This window comes from Podarcis erhardii (genome assembly GCF_964252035.2).
Source record: "Podarcis erhardii genome assembly, chromosome: 1".
NCBI lineage: Eukaryota > Metazoa > Chordata > Lepidosauria > Squamata > Lacertidae > Podarcis > Podarcis erhardii.
The window spans coordinates 32,287,856-32,306,995 of NC_138497.1; the positions used below are offsets into that span (position 1 = coordinate 32,287,856).

The following is a 19,140-nucleotide window of genomic DNA, read 5'->3' on the forward strand; positions in this document are numbered from 1 at the left end:
AACTTTTCAGATTTTCACATAGATATAGGTTGTTAAGACCTTTAGGTCTCCCAGTATTAAGCACTCACAACTGTGTTCTCCCACCCCCTCTACCCCTCCCAGAATGGATGGACTACAACCTTAAGTAAGTTTAAATGCTTTACTTACAGTAATCAGAGGTCTCACTCATGCATCATTCAGTGCTACAGCAGAAACAACACAGGTAAGGCATTCTTGATTACAAAATACAGAAGTTGGCCTCAAACACATAGTCTGAAACTAGAGCCCCAGCCTCAGACATCTTCTCAGTTAGATGGTTCACAGAGGACAGAGGGAAAGGAAGGAAGGAAGGAAGGAAGGAAGGAAGGAGAAATAAACCTTACTCCCTCCTTCCCTGAGGGTGAGTGGTTGTGACCTAGCTGTGCCTTCTCTAGAAACTTACAGCTCTGTGGTCCTTAAATCCTTCATTTCCTAATGAATGGGTTAGATATTCATTGCTAGGCTTGACTGCAAAAACTTCAGCACACATCTGAAAGAGATCTCCATCAACTTTCCCTCAAAGTACTATAGGTTCTCTGAGTCAAGGTGCATGCTGGAATTTATCTTATATAAGTTCAATCCCAGTATTTCCATCAACACAGACATGCCCCAGTGCTAGTTAACATAACATAGTTATTGCTCTTGAACCACTTACTCCAGGGATGGGAAGCCTGTTGCCCTCCAGATGTTGTTGGTATACAGCGCCCATTATCCCTGACAACTGGAGATGTTGGCTGGGACTAATGGGACTCCTTAACAACAGCTGGAGGACCACAGGCTCCCCATACCTGACTTAATGAGTTTCTATATTTTATGTGCCCCCTAATTCTGCCTCCTTTTTCTTTCATTTGTTCTTCAGGATTGTTTGTTCTCTGTCTTAGAAGCACCTCGCACTGAGCTTTCAGCAAAATGGAAAGTGTGAGTGAACTCCAGAATCCCCTGTTGGCCAAGAACAATGGACACCTTCATGGCAGTTACAGTTACCACCAGGATTATCCTGGCCACCGTTGCCAGGGTAAACTGTACTCCTATATCTTCCAAAATTCTGGCAATGCGAGGACTCACCAACTGCTGGATGCCAGTTCTCTTCAGCTGGCTGTTGAAGCATTGTACGGCCCAAATTTCATCCTGGTGAAGGATGAGACCAGTGTCAAAGTCAAGGACAACAAAGGTGAGAGTTGTGAGACAGCCTTCATGGGAAACAAAGAGCATTCTGCTGAGGCCTCTGATGTACAAGAAACCCAAGGGAGGTCCCTGATGGAAAATGACATCAAAATCCAGACAGTGTCCTATGAAGTGGAAGAGGAGGAATTGCAAGAATATGAGGTAAATTTTGGAAGCTGTGAGCCTATCTTGGGACTTATTTCTGAGTAACCATGCTTAGGACAGAGAAGTAAATATAGAAAATATAATAATTGTGATTATGTACAGTGGTACCTCAGGTTAAGTACTTAATTCGTTCCAGAGTCCATACTTAACCTGAAACTGTTCTTAACCTGAAGCATCACTTTAGCTAATGGGGCCTCCTGCTGCTGCCACACCGCCGGAGCACTGTTCTCATCCTGAAGCAAAGTTCTTAACCTGAAGCACTATTTCTGGGTTAGTTGAGTCTGTAACCTGAAGCGTATGTAACCTGAAGCATATGTAACCCGAGGTACCACTGTACATGATAGTAGGAAGAACTGAGGTAAATGTTGCATGGGAACTTCTCTCTCCTGAAAGACAGCTTCCCTTATTTCTGAGGAATTAAGCCTGAGGGTTTGATACAGGGGTGAGCAACTGTGGTCTTAGGCCTCAGCCTAAGTTTAGGCGTCCCTCAGCCTGATTTCAAAAACCCTCTGCAAGCGATCAGTTCAGACCTCCTGGCAAGAGGAGAAAGGGGGGAACCACGCCTTCTTTTGGTTCTGGGCCCACACATCACTGACTTCAGCTGCACCCTGAGTTGCCATGCAGCCCCTGACAGATTACCCCAAAGAGAATGCCCCTCTCAAAAGAAAAAGGGTTTTCCACCATAATATAATACATTAAGAATAATACGACTAGAAATAATTATAGAGAGGTTGTGTAGTTAGAATGAATTATTTTAATAAGCTTGTTTTAGGCTCACATCCAGAATTTCTAATCCATTTTAGCTCACAATTTATCAATTTTAGTCCTAATGCAAGCGAGGGACATTGCTAAAGATGAAAAACGGCCCTGTTTCACTGGCACTCAAGAAAAATAATTTTCCATGGAAATCCCAAATCCCCAGCTAGTGAGCTGAGAATTTAGCTTGAAAGAAAAACGATAATCTATTTCCATGCAGTGATTTCTGTTAGGATTTTGCCCCACGTCCGAGTGGCTGGAGAAGATGTGGTTTATTATATAAACTCTGCAAAGCCTTCCCTCCGCCCTTCTTCTCCTGTGTGAAACTGTTAAGAAGGAGGAGAGAATATGTGAAAGTAGAGCTGAAAAGAAGAAGGTCAAATGAGAGAGTGGGGAGTGAGGGAAGACTGTAAAATACTTAACGAGAGGAAGAGTAGGAGGGTGAAAAACGCTACTTAAATGCCATGGTGGCAATAGATGTCCTAGAAATATTATATCAAGACGACGTTGGCAGAAGCAGCTTTCGGTCAGGGAAGAGAGAAATCAGTAGGACGCCTATTGCTTCGCATCAAGGGTTGGAGCTGACAGCAGTGAGTGGGGGCTTCTAACACGGTTTCTGTTATTATTATCATCACTTCCAGCATCATCACTGTTATTATTATATTGCAGCTTTCTGGGTTACTATTTCACACTGAGTTATTTAATAACGAAAGTGTCCTTAAGCACACTTAACTTGAAAGCAACTTCCATTAAAATGAATGGAACTTTCTTCCAAGTGAATAAGCTTGGGATTGAGCTATAAAGCAACGGCAGCCGGCAGTATAGTACAAATCAAACAGTTGCAATTCTTTATCATCTGGTCCCAAGGTGGCACTTGGGAACGGCTTTCTTTATCGGAAGAGATGCCTCTTGTTGAGGCATCGCCTCCGACATTATCAGGAAGTAGCTCCAGAAGGGATAGGACACCAAAAAAAAGATGTTTATTCCATTTTACTATAAGTATATGCCGGTATCTCCATTGATTTAAATTGACAAGTCTTGGTGTTTCCATTTTTCAGAAATAATCTAAAAGGTATTTGTCAGAGTCACCCGTGGTCCCAGCTCACAAGAGACCAAAGTCCACTCCAGCTTATGTACAAAAGCTTTTATTGAAGAACATCAGTAGCTTTACATCTGAGGTCCGTGACCCTACGTCTGTTACCCTTAGACCGCTGAAGTCCCCTCTGAGTCACTCCCGCCTCGACACCAGTTTAAGAGGCTTGTACTGGTCCACCTCTTTCTCTCTTTCCTTTTCCGCAGGGTCTTTCTGCCCCCCTGTGTTCTCTCCCTTCGGGACTCTCCAGAGGCTGAATCCTCTGCCGCCTCCTCCCCCCTCCTTCGGGCTTTGGGACCAGGCTCCTCCCCGGGACTCTCTTCATTTCCGCGCGCCTCCCATTTTGAACTTGGCGCGCTTACGTTGCTCCTGACCTTCCTTTCGACAGTTACACTCCCCTCAATACTACTTTCCTCCCCTTCCGGCAGGACGTTTTGCCCTGATCTCCTTCCCCTCTCTGCTTCCTGTTCTGCTCCTTCTGACACACTGGTCACTCCTCCCCCCTCACTCCGTTCCAGCGGAGCAGCCGGTCTCGCTCTCCAACTCCCACTGGGGGTTCCCCCTTCGTTTCCCTGCTCCTGACTGCTTCCCCCTCTAGCTCCCCTTGGCTTGACCAGAGGGGCTCCCTTTTGGGAGTCCTCCGATTCACTGGACGGACTCATGGACAATCTTGGGTCATTGTCATCCTCTTCCTCGTCAGTCTGGAATCCTTCCCCCTCACTCTGCGTCTCTCTCCCTGAACCCCTGACAGTATTCAAGACTTGTCTTCCATTCTTAATACTAGCGATCTCCCTGGTAGTATCAATAGTAACTGTATCCTTTCTATGGCAATTTTACAGCCATGAATCCAACCATCCTTTAATCTCAGAACTACTCTATGTCAACTTGTCAGTCTAAATCTGGGGCCCTCAACGTGGTGCTGGTGGACACAGTTGCACCCTCAGACACACACCCCTTAGCACCCATCAAGGCACCTTGCCACTCTCATTTTTTACTGTTTCTTTTAAATGGGGTGTTGGGATGGTGGTTGGGGGTTTGCCTGTTTTTTTCTAAGGGACGTAACTTTCTTTATTTGGATGCTGTTCTTCTAACTTGTTTTATCAGTGCAAGGATTTCCACTTGTACAATGGAACTGCTCCCCACCCCATGCATATGCCTTGTATGGTACCCTTCCCAAATCTGCTCCAGAGGTTTTGGAAGAAACCCAGAACAGATTTAGGGACTGCACAGGAGAGAAGAAGTGGGGGATTCAGTTGCACTTGTGGAAATCCTTGCTCTTATGGTACGAGTTAGTTGGATACTGTTCCGTAGGGGCGGGGTGAGTTGGGGAGGATAAATGTTTTGGAATGGGGTATTTTGTGGCATCTACAATAGTTTCTTAAACCTCCAATTTTGCTTCTGGGCCCAAAAAGGTTGAGGACCCCATGCCTACATATTCCATTATTCTTTTGATTCATAGCTGGGTAGTTAAAGTACCAGAAATTTCCATATGCAGGATTGACACAGCCAGACTTAATTGTCAATCTTAGTAATTCTCATAGTCATTCAGGGAATGTGACAGATTCAAATTCTCAATAGTCTTACCCTGGAAAAGCATGTTAGAATTAAGGGTCTCTTCTGAACCAAGTGATTTGAGGACATCTTTGTTGAGCTGGCATAATGAGGATACCAGCTTCCTCTAGGGTTCCTATTTAACCATCCATCTTATTTATCCAGCTCAATTATGTTTGTATGGATTATTTGTTTAGATTTCCAAGTGCATTCGTCAGTTGCACATTTTTTGATGTTGTGTTTTAGGATAAGCATGTTGTAAGACAAGATACATATAGCAGAATGCCAGTAATGCATAGATTGCTGAAAACCACAAGTTTCTTACTCCCAATAGTCTCACCGAAGTCCTACTGAGGTCTATGAAATACCTGCCAGACCATTCCAGATTAAATGGTTTGTGGACTGAAGCCAAGAAGATTATTCTCAATCAGCATACTAAGCAGTACATCTGCTGCCTAATAGACATCAAGTATTTTCAGTCTGAAGACGGGGAAGTATGGTGATGATTGAGGTGGTGCCCTGTATATCATCTCTGTTGGACATCCAGTTCCCAAAAGATCATTCATATTAGCCACTGTTCCTTGGCAGATAAACATCCTAGCTCATAGAGGCTGACTCTGTATCGCTTGAATGTGTGATGGACTCGTCCCGCCGACACTCCCATCACAGCGCTTCCTGCCCCATGAAGTTCATCTGCCTGCTGCTGTATATCAGGAGAGAAAGTGTTGTCACAGCAGCAACATCAAACATGTGTAGTGTAAATTGGTTACATGTTCTGCTGCTGCTGAATACTCTGTGGGTCAGGCTTACAGTGTGCCATTGCCTTGATTTGCTTTCCAGAGTGACTCCTCCAGTGACAGCGAGAGTGAAGATCATTTTCTGATGCTTCCCCCACGAGACCACCTGGGCTTGGCAATTTTTTCAATGCTCTGTTGTTTCTGGCCTCTGGGAATTGCTGCTTTCTACTTTTCTCAAGGGGTAAGAATTTGCGTGTGCTGATGTTTCCTGCTATGTACTGTGTTCTTCTTGTCTTAGGGAACTATTTTATAAAAGGCCTGTCAGGGCTGGATTCACTACTGTGCCAAGTATATTGCAGTCCCACCCAACTAGGACCCCTGCTAACATGAAATTATCTGGGAAGTTGCTGGGGTGTGGAGTGTGTGTGTGTGTGTGTGTGTGTGTGTCTAGCTGCCTAATGCCAACCCCAAACATGTCGGTGCTTGATGGAAAAAATGCAAATGTCACTCCATATTTTACTAAAAATTTCCACCACAGGGAAATTTTTGCCACCATTCATCCCTCACCTTCCCCTTTAATGCTACCCCCAAATCTGTCCTCATTCTATCAAATGATAGGGCTGTTCTTGTATCAGGCTTAAAACAGTGCTCGGATCCCCATCACATGGCAAAGGAGCAGCGTCCATGTTGTCATGAAGGATACCCAGCATCAGAAGCCAACAGGATTTGCTCTCTGCATTGCAGCGCATTTCAAGTGCGACTTATGGGAGTGCATGGGTGCGTGGCTTTATGTGTGAAAGTCACGTGGAACTCAACTGATAGCTCCTAATAGAATCAACTGTTCTTTAAAGCAACGCTGAAACCTCACAAGGTAACTGTAAGCACTGCTATTCCCAACCTGTAAGAAAAAGAAGCTGAACTATCCAGAAGGAAAGATGGATCGGACTGTTGTACAGTGGTACCTCGTGTTACGGATGGGATCCGTTCCGAAGGCCTGTCCGTAACATGAAATGCCCACAACTCAAAGTGCTGTGTCTGCGCAGGTGCGCGGCGCAATTTGGTGCACATGCATGAAGTGTGATTTAGCGTTTCTGCACATGTGCGAGCAGCAAAACCCGGAAGTAACCCATTCCAGTACTTCCGGGTTGTCACGGGACGTAACGCGAAAGTACGCAACACGAGGTATGACTGTACATTGAATAGCTGTGCAAAAAAGAGTTTTTGGCAAGTACAGCCTTTCCACTTTTATTCACAGGCTAAATTTTCTATACTGTCAACATTTAAAAAAATAAAATCATGGCAGTAAGCAGCATAAAATCAATCATGAAACTACATTTGTAAAACAAGGCCACTGTGAGAACAAGATACTGGACTAGATGAGGCACTGGGCTAATCTAGCAGGCTCTTATGTGCTTAAAAGACATCACAAATCTCTAGATAACATTAATACATCAACAAAGCTGGATCACCTCTAAAGGAAAGGTGAACAGAAGAGTTTGAAACAAGTGCCTTAATGTCAATACTATAGGTGCTTACCTGATGCTCCCTGGAAGCACATTCCAAAGGGTAGGTGCCACCACACTAAAGGCCCTGTTTTTAGTGAGGAGCAAACTTGAAGAGCATACAGCATACAGCACTAGTAAAGAATGTCTCCCCCAAGGATTAAATTGGCCAGGCAAGATAACGGTATTCCCAGAAATAACCCATTGCTCAGGGCTTTATATACCCATAGCAAAACCTTAAAGTTGCCCTAGTAATGTATTAGTAGATAGTGCAGATCTTCCAGAACAGGCGTTACAAAGAACACCCACTTCAGCAGCCTTGCTGCACTATGGCATAATCACAAACATATCTCTGCTGATCATCCCTCTTCTAACTGTTAAAGGTTACAGGAGCCCACTCTCCTTTTGCTTCTGACTGCTCTCCTTGTAAATGAAACACATGTTTCTGCATTTTATGTAGTTAAAGAATATATGGCCTGCCGTCTGACAAATTGTCAGAGTAACTGAAATAAAGTGTATTCCAGCAAACTACAGTCTACTCAGAAGGTAATCCTGAACTTCAATCACGTATCCGAATGGAGAGAGGGATGGAGAACATTACATGCAGGAAGGGAGCAGGGCAGACAGAGAACTCCACATACAGCCAAGCACATTTTACAGCCACCATCTCAGGAGAATTTATTTTCACTGTTCCCAGAACACACACAAAATGCTATTCTTTAAGCATTATTTTTGGCCGTATATCAATCCCCCCTGCTACATCACTCCAGCCACGGAATGACAAAGCTCTGTGACAGATGGCCAAGAGTCTTCAACATGGTCAGGGAAAACTTGTCAGCAGCAATGGTGCTCTGGCGGGGGCACAGCTCTGGGCCTTTTTTCAGAGCAGGAGCAATGACATCATCTCCCAGAGTGCCAGGGTAATTGATCGACTTTCCTTGCTCTAAGAAGAGAATGAGGTGATGATGAGCCTTACAAGTTTTACATTTGTCTTTGACAACTTAGCAGTAAGGAAGTCAGAGAATAATCATGCAGAGGCTCTAAAATTCTTTCGTTTTCTTTGATGGTGTTCCTATTTCATACCAATGGTTTAAGTGGTATAATTTCAAGATTTTATAATTAAAAGCTAAATGTTGCACTTCAGCTGTCTCAATGCGTTTTACAAGTTATTAAAGCTCATTGTGCTTTACAAGCTGAATCTCTATGGTCAGAAATAAGCACCAGTGAGTTCATTGGAGCTTATTTCTAAGTAACTATGCATGGAATTGCAGTCATGCTACAGAGAATAGTAAGATGGGTTATCTTGTCTTAAGTCTAGCTAGGAACCTGCAGAAGCACACACCCTTGTGAGTATGGGGCAGTGGTGAGGAACCTGTGGCCCTCCAGAAGTTGTTGGACTCCAACTCCCATCAGCCCCAGCTAACATGGCCAGTGAACAGGGATGATGGGAGCTGCAGTTGAATAACATATGGAGGGCCACAAGCTTCCTATCCCTGCTGTAAGGGCAGTCATAATGAGCTGCTGTTCTTCAAAATTTACCACCACACCATATTTCAAATACAACCTCACCAGTGATTTACACTGTAATATCAAATTTTCCCTGTATTTAGTCAAGAAAAGGAAAGAAACCTGCCAAACACATCCAAAAAATAGCTTGTAAATCACATTATGATTATCCAATATTCAAAGTCTTTCTTCCTCTCTCCTTTCAAGTTTCAAAGCTGACAATGTAGCCACCCTGGCTATACTCACTACAATAGATGGGCAGGATATACAACTGCTTAAATAAACAAAAATATTGTCCCCAAACTTTGTATTCAAAAATTGAATGGCAATTCTGTTATTCTTTTTCACCCTACGTCATCACCCAATTCTTCCCTGCTCTGACAATGCTTCTGAGCTTGGTCTCATTCACAAATTTCACCAGTAGCCACCAGTTCTTCTCCTCAGGATCCATAATGAATAGGGAATGTGTCTTCCAATAGTGACTGCAGAGGAAGTTCACTTGTCAGGAAGCTGCCCTATACCAATTCAGACCATTGGTGCATTTAGCTCAGTATCACCTCTACTGAGGGACGCGGGTGGCACTGTGGTCTAAACCACGGGGCCTCTTGGGCTTGCCGATCGGAAGGTTGGCGGTTCAAAGCCCCGCAACGGGGTGAGCTCCCGTTGCTCTGTCCCAGCTCCTGCCAACCTAGCAGTTCAAAAGCACGCCAGTGAAAGTAGATAAATAGGTACCACTGTGGTGGGAAGGTAAATGGCGTTTCCGTGTCACGGTGTTCTGTTGCACCAGAAACGGTTTAGTCATGCTGGCCACATGACCCAGAAAGCTGTCTGTGGACAAACACCCACTTCCTCGGCCTGAAAGCGAGATGAGCGCCACAACCCCATAATCACCTTTGACTTAACCGTCCAGGGGTCCCTACCTTTACTAACAGTGGCTCACCAGAATTTCCTTTCCCCCAGCCCTTCTTGGAGATGCCAGGGACTGACTTTCTGCATGCAAAGCAAATGTCATGGGCCTTCCCCACCCCTCTAGATTGAACGCTTGCCCTTCACATTCAGCACAACTCTTTGTCTGATTCCCCTTTCTCACCCATCCTTTCCAGTTTAAGTAGTAAAATTCCTTTGCTTGGCTGAGATCCAAATCAATTATATCAACTACATTTTCCTAGTACTGTAAATCATCTCTGTAGAGAGCGCTAAGAAACCTGTGGCCCTCATAAGATGTTGCTAGGCTCCCATTATCCCTGAACATTGGCTATGCTACCTGGGGTTCTTAGAAGTTGGAGTCCACAAGTATCTGGTTGGCTACAGGTATCCCTGTCTCTACTGTAGAGGAAGTACTTTAGAAGACTGTCCATTACATGATTACACCAGTGGTTCTCTACTGACCTCTGTTGCGCTACATTGTAATCAAACTCACCCAACAGAAGTCAGATTCAGAATGAGCAAGATGTGAATAAAATATTATTTGTGTGTTTCAATAAAGACTCATTTACAGCTCACTTTTATTTTACTTATAGGATTTTTACCATCTTACCACATCTAGCTTCAAGGCAGCTTACAATACAAAATTAAAACTTTTTTATTATGTTTTTAAAAAATCAATAAAAACAATAAAAACAGCAGGAGAAAATAACACAGCTAAAAAGCTAGGGGGGAAATGAATTAAAATAGGGCGCCTATTGTAGTGGCTTCTAGATCTTACTGGGCTCCAGCTTACAACAGCCTCAGCCAGTATGGCGAAAGATGACAGCAGTAGCTCAACATCTTCTGGAGGTCACTGTGGCAAAGTTATGGCTTGCCCTAACCTGTTCCCTTACGATACTCAAGTTCTCTAGACCTCCCTCACATCCCCAGTCCAGTGCAGAAGCTGAGGACAGATTGTGGTCTGGTAGGATAGAAAGACCACTGTGGCAGGAACTGACACTATTGCAACCTCATCTCCCAACTTTTAACCTTCTTAGCTACTGTAGTCTCTCTGATTAGCTGCTGGGAGCCATCTGTCAATCACAACCCACTTGGGTCAAGATCCCTTTAAAGTAGCATATTGCTAACATTTCTTTGTCCCTTATCCTACAACCAGCTCCGGAAGCTACCAACTTGAATGATAACCATAGGAGTAAGTTTTGCTATGTTTGCTTGCTTACGGTAGGATCATCTAGGCCAGTACTGTACATACTCTCTGTTTCCCCACTTTCCCTCCTTTTTAAATACTCCTCCATAATAAACTGCTTAATTGGATTTCTGAGCTACACTGTATTCTGGAAACACTCAATGCCTATCTTTCCCCCTATGTTACTGAAACTGGACTATGCCACTGATCTAAAGTTCCTGGGAGTGCAGGAGGGATGATGGGCTAAAATTGCCAGGTAGGAGACAGATTTCTGCTGGCAGTCCCCTTACTCCCAAGACAGCCACCAAAAGGTAGTAGGTATTTTTCACCCCTTGCCCCAGGTGGCAAATAAGTGGCCGGGAAAGAAAGATGTAGGATGGGTCACCCTTTGCTAGTAAACCGTTTCTGGCGCAACAGAACACCGTGGCATGGAAACGCCATTTACCTTCCCACCACAGTGGTACCTATTTATCTACTTTGCTAGTAAGTGGTTGGGTCTGGCCATCCTTCACAGGCATCACATTGGTTATTATCTCTGAATCAAAACATCAAAATCATGAAAAGCAAAAAAGTGCCACAAATCTTAAAAGCCATTTAAGGCATGAGAGAAAAGGGATTTTTGTCTGTCACCTAAAACAGAGAGGTCAAAGAAGATATCAGTTTCATCATGTGTTTAGAGAAGGGATTCCAAAATTTGGTGGAACCAACCCCAAAACAAAAGCCAATTAAGAAAGCCTGACAACACTAGCAAAGAGAGGAAGAATTCTTAATAGTAACACTGTTAATTATAGGAAAAGAAGAAGAATAACAAATTATTGCTCTCAACTCAAGACAATAACGGATTTCATAGTAAGCGAGCAAGCAGAAGTATTAGAATTGTTGGGGAGAAATGTTTTGAAGAGGGATGAATCCATGCTTGCCAGCAGCACAAAAGCATTAAGCTTTAGGGAATTACGTGGTCCTTTTGAAAACTTTTATGCAGCTCGGAAATTAAGCAGAAAGATAACAGGTAGGATTAAACGCAAACAGGACCACAGCAAGGCACACTTTGAAGGCACGACATTATCTGGTTGTAGGAGCTTGTGAATTAGCCCCTTGTGAGTCAAGGAGGGGCATGATTCTATAGAACTGTGATGTTGGGGTCGTGAGCACAACCTCCCCCAGGAGGAAACCATCATACATACTGGAAGGTGCTGAGGGCTGTGGTGGACTGGAGCTCCAAAGCAAGGAAGGCAATCTATGGCAAATGATGCAGCAGCCTGCCCAGTGTTCTGCACCAAGAGCTAAAGAGCTGCTACTCTTGTTGCCATAGCAACTGGAGCAACAGAAAGTAAGATTGACAGGTGGGAGCAGCAAGGCAAGTAGCACCATAGCGACAGAAATGTATCATGTGGCCCCCTCCGAACTTGGAAGGCACAAGGGGATGTAGAGAGATATGGGGATTGCCTGAAAGTATTCAAACCTTGGAATCTTTAAAGGCAAACGTGCGAAGGCTAAAGCAGATTCCTCAGTGATGCTTGGGGTGCCTAGGAGACTGGAGAGCAAAGAGGAGGAACACAGTGAAGGCAACCCTCCCCCCATGAAAACTGTGGGAAGCAGAGGCAGGTCCTCGGACTCAAAGGCTCTTGACACCTGAGCTATGCAAAACAGAAGCTGAAGGGCACATTTACAAAACTAAAAACAACAACAACCACCCTCTTCCACTCTTGGTTCAGCATTTTAGCTCAGCAGAAGATTCCTGGTAAAGTAGCTATAGAGCTGGCATGGGGAAGCCCCCTATTGACATTGTCCCCTATAGGCACAGTATAGGTTTGGTTAACACAAATTTGGTTCTGGAGAATCCGGTGTGGACATGGCCTCAGAGATACTAAATTGTGAAGAAAAGGAAAAACCTATAACAAGCAATGAACTAACAAAGTGTTCTTTGTTCTCACTGATTAGCTCAGTGAATTTGGGTCATCTTATCTCCAAGGAAATATCCAGAAGAAGCAACGTAATACAGTCACTAAAGGGATGGACAAACATAAACACATTGGATTAGACTAAAATAGAACATTATGCTTCTTTTTTTCCCCAGCGGTGACTAACCAGATGCCTCTGAAAGTTCACATGCATGCATTGACCACCCAATAATGAATGTTCCCTGGGTGGTTTACATGTAATAATTAAAACCACCAGCCATTACTCTCATTGAACAAATTGTTGTAATATAATATGTATTTTACATTACATTACATGGTAGGAGGATGAATGGCAGCTAATGGGTTGAGGTTGAATCCTGACAAGACAGAAGTACGGGTGGGTGTTGGGGACTCCCTGGTCCTGAATGGGGCAACTGTGCCCCTGAAGGAGCATGTGCACAGCCTGAGAGTCATTTTGGACTCACAGCTGTCCATGGAGACGCAGGTCAATTCTGTGTCCAGGGCAGCTGTCTACCAGCTCCATCTGGTACGCAGGCTGAGACCCTACCTGCCTGCAAACTGTATTGCCAGAGTGGTACACGCTCTAGTTATCTCCCACTTGGGCTACTACAATGCGCTCTATGTGGGGCTACCTTTGAAGGTGATTCAGAAACTGCAATTAATCCAGAATGCAGCAGCTAGACTGGTGACTGGGAGTGGCCACTGAGACTATATAACACTGATCCTGAGAAATCTGCATTGTTTCCCAGTATGTTTCCGAGCACAATTCAAAGTGTTGGTGCTGACCTTTAAAGCCCTAAACGGCCTCGGCCCAGTATACCTAAAGGAGCGTCTCCACCCCCCATCGTTCAGCCCAGACACTGAGGTCCAGCACCAAGGGCCTTCTGGCGGTTCCCTCCCTGTGAGAAGCGAAGTTACAGGGAACCAGGCAGAGGGCCTTTTTGGTAGTGGCGCCTGGCCTGTGGAACGCCCTCCCATCAGATGTCAAAGAAATAGACAACTATTTGACGTTTAGAAGACATCTGAAGGCAGCCCTGTTTAGGGAAGTTTTTAACGACTGATGTTTTAATGTATTTTTAACCTTCTGTTGGAAGCCGTCCAGAGTGGCTGGGGAAACCCAGTCAGATGGCAGGGTATAAATAACAAATTGTTGTTGTTGTTGTTGTTATACATTAACACACAGTTTTGAGGAAGACAAAAGCATTCTCTTTTCACTGAAAAACAGCTGATATTATTAGCCTTTGAGGCTATTGTACATTGATACAAATAATGTATTTATTGTTTGTTTCCAGACGAGTAAGGCTATCTCCAAGGGGGACTTTCACCTGGCAAGTTCTGCTTCCCGGCGTGCACTATTCCTTGCTGCACTCTCTATCACCATTGGCACAGGAGTGTATGTTGGAGTGATTGTAGCACTGATTGCTTACCTATCTAAAGGTGGCCACGTATAGTAAAGAATCTCTGCATCAGATGGATAATTCTCTCGGATTACACACTTTCCTATGAAACATAGGACACTATGCTTACAAGGATTTCTACGGAGCACTCCCAAAACAGAGATCTGTGCTCATACAGACTGTGTGGTCTCCTTCCTTTTTCTGATAAAACATATACTGTGACCTACTTTGTATCACGGACTGACAAGCTAAAAGCAGGGGGAGAGTTCAGACTGAAAATCCTGGATTTTGAGACTGTCGGGAACAAAAAAAGGGAATAGGACAGTTTTTCAAATGTTGTCTGCAGGGTGTTTTCAAACCACTGTCCATGTGTGCTAGACCTGGTGTTTGTGAAGTCCAGTCACCTGTCGGATCTAAGCCCCTGCCTACTCAGGGCACACAGTGAAGAGGAAGGCTGGGGAAGATTAAAGTCTTTCTTTTGGGAGATAGGACTGAAGGCTACACGGTGACAGCAAACAGCATTGTCAAGATATTTGCATTATTATGCCGATGACAAGACTTGCAACATCAAATGCTAATAATTCACCCTTGGGTAGCTGGTAGCAGCTACGTGCCATAAAAGTTCTCTTTCAGAGGCTTTGTTCATATAACTTGCCCCTCTGCCTACAGCTCCTGTATGAGGCTTTCCCTGCCGCCACAATAGAATAAGATGGCCTTGGAGAATCACGCCCAGCCATCACTTTCAACCTGAGATACACACCTGCTTTAAATAAGACAATTATTACAGTTACTATAACCAAGCTCATTAAAGGGGCTTGAGAAAGTCCTCATGGGCCTTCCAGATTTTAATTATATTTTGACATGTGCATTACACTGTCACTCAGGATAGCTTAACATAACCATTTTGACATGGAAAAGTCACCCCAATGTGGTGTGGTTTGATCACTTTTGATCACATCCAGAATGTCCCAGACCTTAGCCTGTGGAGGCAAATGGAATTGAATGGATAAGACGTTGTAGTGATCAGGTAGTTCTGTGTAAAAATGGTTCTACAGCTACAATTATTCTGTCTACATGCAATGGGAGCTTTCTTGTGCCTGTTTCTGTGCAAACACTTATACATCTGAGGCTGTAATCCTATATTCACTTAGTTGGGAATAAGCCTTAGTGAACTCAGTGAGACTTGCTACTGAGTAGGTACATATAGGGTTGGCTCATAAGTGGGAACGCTTGAATTTTAGCCAATTTAGTTGTGCTGTGCCCAAAGTTATCCACCTATTTATTTGTTTATTAAAAGCCAGACAGCACCCGCAGAGTATCGAACTGCCGTTAAGCAATTGGTGATTCTGCAAAGATAGATTTGAAGTAACCCCTAGGCTAAGCTGGCCCTTATCCATCTATTTATGTATTTATTTTAAATTTGTATACTGTTCACAACATAAAATTATAATATAAAAAACACAAAATACATAGTAAAAATAAGGGCAGTGTAGACACTGAAGTCATTTGAACTAGAACAAGTCAAATCCATGGGACTGCCTCGCAGGGGCTCTGTTCGTACCTGGCAGGAAGAACACAGAAGGTGCTTATAGTTAAATGTTTGTAATCTCTTTCCTGTGGGGTGCTTTGGCACTCTGTTCTGGTTCAATGTATGCATGTATTTGTTAAGTGGGGTCATTGGTTTGAAAATTACATCGAGTGTTCTATCTTCTTGTCTCTATGCCAGGCTTAGGTCTCGATTCTGAATCTGTGCTTGGGCCTTAAGTGTGAATTGAATGTGGGGAATGTCATGAATATGTTCCAAAGCTTAGCTGCAGTAGAGCTGACCAGCAGTACTCCAGTATCTGCACTTTCAGCCAATATATTTCTGGGCACAATTTGTGGTGCTGGTAAAAAGCCTCTTCCCATCTAAACCTATGAGGCCTTTATGATATCATGGGGATGTTAGGCTGAATGTGTCATTCTTACCTGCAACAGGCTGACTGACTCTCTCTGAGTTCATCTTCTCTGGTTGTGACATTTCCTCTTAGTAAAAGCCCACCTATGTCTGAACCTTTCACCTTTTGCAAATAGTGTAAGCCATTGCTATTCACACAAACATTTGATAGCTAGGGATGTCCATAGGGACTTCTTCTTTTTAAGTAACTGTAGGTTTTCTCCTTTTTATTATTGATGTTTCAATTATTCACATTTTTAATGTGCTTGGAAGCTGCCCTGAGCATCCCTTTGAGACGGGTGCCATAAAAACTATGAGACATACCTAGGTCGAAAAAGCCAAATCCTTCAGCCAAACTTAGTAAGAAACGAAACTGTATTTTACACTGATAAGAGAGAAGCTGCAAAGAAAAACAAGAGATGCAGACACTTAATGCTTCTGGGTAAAGTAACTAAGGAAAAATTAAGGTGGGAAAACCTCTGCAATGCCATTCCCCAGCCTGTGTTGTTGCATACGAACAATTTACTGGCACGAAGCAAACTCCCAGTTATGACCACTTCAACAAAGCATAAGTGTTTTGATTTCACTTCCATGCCTGTTGTATGACACAAAACCAAGAAGTCTGCCTTTCCTGAGGCAAGGATTTAATTTAACTCTGTTCATAGCCGGAGGGAGAAAACACTGTTTGTTAATGATCAAAGTGTAGGGGGGGAAGGTACTGAAGGGTTTTTAGTTTTGAAAGAAAATGACAACCAACAAAACCTCATGCCCACTAGAGGAAGCTCCTTCCAGGGCTGTGCTTGACAGCGCCTGTATGCCGTTCTCAATTAATGTGGTATTTGTTTCTGTGTTTTTGTTCGCTAATAGGATGGCCATTAAGAAAACTGTGGATTATCTTGTGAATGAAATGTGAGGAAGGTTAGTCTGCGCTTCCAGTGTGTCTCCAAGGCATCACAAGGAAGTGAGCAGAAGTTAATGAAGAAGCCTTATGCTGGCAGGGCTGGAAGTGCTGCCATAAGATTTAGCAATTCCAAGAAGGAGGGAGAGTGGGCAGAGGAGACTTTTGAGCTGGAAGAACTGAGAGTGGGCTGTGCTATTGACAAGTGAGGAGGAAAAGCAGAAGACATAGCAGAGGTGAAAGGAAGGAAAAAGTAGTATATGCCAACTCTTGGGTAGTTGGAGATGACCCTTTGGTCATCTCCAGGCTCTAGTCCAAACAGAGCTGGAGAACCTTTTCCAGCCTGAGGGCTACATCTCTTCTGAGCAAACCTCTGGGAGCTACATGGCAGTCATGGACAAGGCCAGAGGCAAAGTGGGCAGAGCAATGGATGTGAATTTTACCTTTTGTATAGTAGGCTAGTTTCTTCAGACTTTGCAGGCTTCCCTCTCTATTCTCCAGGCAAACAAGAGGTATTATCAGAGTTCCAGTACACAATTCAACCAGGCAAAAAAATGCCATCTAGTAGGGCTGGCAAGGGGTGTAGCCGGGAGGGTGTTTACCTACTTAACATGAGCGTAGCCAGGGGGGCAGCTGCCTCCCTAAATCAAGTAAATCAATACAATATTCTTAACAAACTGAGAATCTGTCCCCCCCCCAACAAAAATCTTGGCTACGCCCATGCCACCTACATAGTTTTTCCACAGTTCAAACCATGCTCAAGGTGGCTTACAACATGAAAAAAATATGTAACTACAAAAGTAGTCGTAAACAATAAATAAAACATTAAAAATACAAAACCAAACTGAACATAAATCACAACAACAGCATTTGAAATAAAGATATGCCAAACCAACAGCAACAAACCCCTCAAACAAAAAAACCCAGCCCAAGTTTGTGTTCAGAAACCTCAGTTTTTGTAGCTGGAGTCAATCAGGGCCCTGCCCTCCCAGGCCAGGTGAAGAAAACCTGCAAGGAAGGGAGCAGGTCTTACAAGACTCAAGCCTGTTCCCCAAGGCCAGATAGAGGGTCCCGGAGGACCACATATGGCCCCAAGATTCCCCATCCCTGCTGAGCCAAGTGTCCATGGACTCCCTAGTGTCAGACTTAAAATACTATGTGAATCAAGCAGCAAGAGAAACATTGACTGGTGGTATGTATTTAACAATTTTCCAGGTGCTTTCTAATATGAATAATTTAACCACCCTTTCCCTGAAAAGCTAGGCTGGATCTAGACACATCAAAGAAGCGTTTCGGTTTTAAGCGTTGTAAATTTAAACAGGTAAAACTGGTAGAGAAAAACGGGACTCCTTGCCACCATCTGGTGGCACAATGTTATATCGCGCATACGACGCATATAAATCGCTTTTTCTTTAGCAGTCTAGCTGAGTCCCAAGAGTCTCTGCCTTCACCTCCTCCTCCTCAAGCTTTCTACCGGAGTGCTCAGTACTTCCCACCCCAGCGTCCCATATCTGTGTCTAGAGGTACAGACTTGGATTTGTCTTGGATTTATCTGTGCACGCTGTAGCTATTCTGTCAGAGGCTCAGCATGTTGTGTATAGTTCAGGTGTACATTTTATTCTAAAGTAGCATGTTAATGTCTGAGATTTCTGCTGTACTTGAGCCATAATGGAGAGAGAAGCACACATGAAAATACACCTGTTCGGAAGAAGAAACCTCTGAAGGGGCCCATTATGTTTTATATAACGAAATAATATAATAAAAAGGAAATGAAGGACGTGTTTATTGATAGTATCAACTTCTGATGCGGGAAAGAACATGGGAATGGGATGCATTTGGTAACTGGTGCAGGACTCTTGGACATAGCAAAACCAGACGTCCAGGGAGAATGCGTGAAGGGAGATTGCAGAAGCAGATCTTGCCCTTGACCTCCATAGAGTCACCGAAGAGCCTCCATGCCTACAGTGGGTAAAAGCGAAGGCTCCCCCTGCATGATTGCATACCCCCAACATATTCTCACCCAAATCCAGGGCACCCCACCCCACACCATGTCGCCCACAACTGGACCACCTTATATTCTCTGTCTTTCTCTCCTCCACTGCCAGGGTGGCAGCTAGGCCTCAGCCTTCTTGCGGCCCCTGCGGCCTCACCGTGGCCACCAGAAGCGGTGCTGCCTCTCTGGAAATGTGCTGCACCCACTTCTGGTTGTATGGAGGCTGCAGAGGCTGTGGCGGCGGACACCAGGCTACCACAGAAGAGGCAAGATGGCTGAAGCAGGACATCCGGGATGTCAAATAGAAGCCGGGCTGCTTCTGTAAATCTGGAGTGTCCCACTCCAAGTAGGACTGTTGGTTAGTATGTGATTGCACACCCACCTTTCTG

General features: G+C 44.2%; 1 protein-coding gene across 1 annotated transcript in view; it reads left to right on the top strand.

Moving 5' to 3' along the window:
• SYNDIG1L (synapse differentiation inducing 1 like) overlaps nucleotides 1-18,535 on the top strand; it is a 54,399-nt gene extending 35,864 nt beyond the window's left edge. Inside the window, exons 2-4 of the mRNA XM_081866244.1 lie at nucleotides 878-1,344; nucleotides 5,588-5,725; nucleotides 13,820-18,535. Of these exons, the coding sequence (XP_081722370.1) occupies nucleotides 928-1,344; nucleotides 5,588-5,725; nucleotides 13,820-13,978 (714 nt within the window). The 5' untranslated portion in view covers nucleotides 878-927 and the 3' untranslated portion in view covers nucleotides 13,979-18,535. The remainder of the gene's footprint in view (nucleotides 1-877; nucleotides 1,345-5,587; nucleotides 5,726-13,819) is intronic.
• Nucleotides 18,536-19,140: the final 605 nt, after the last annotated feature.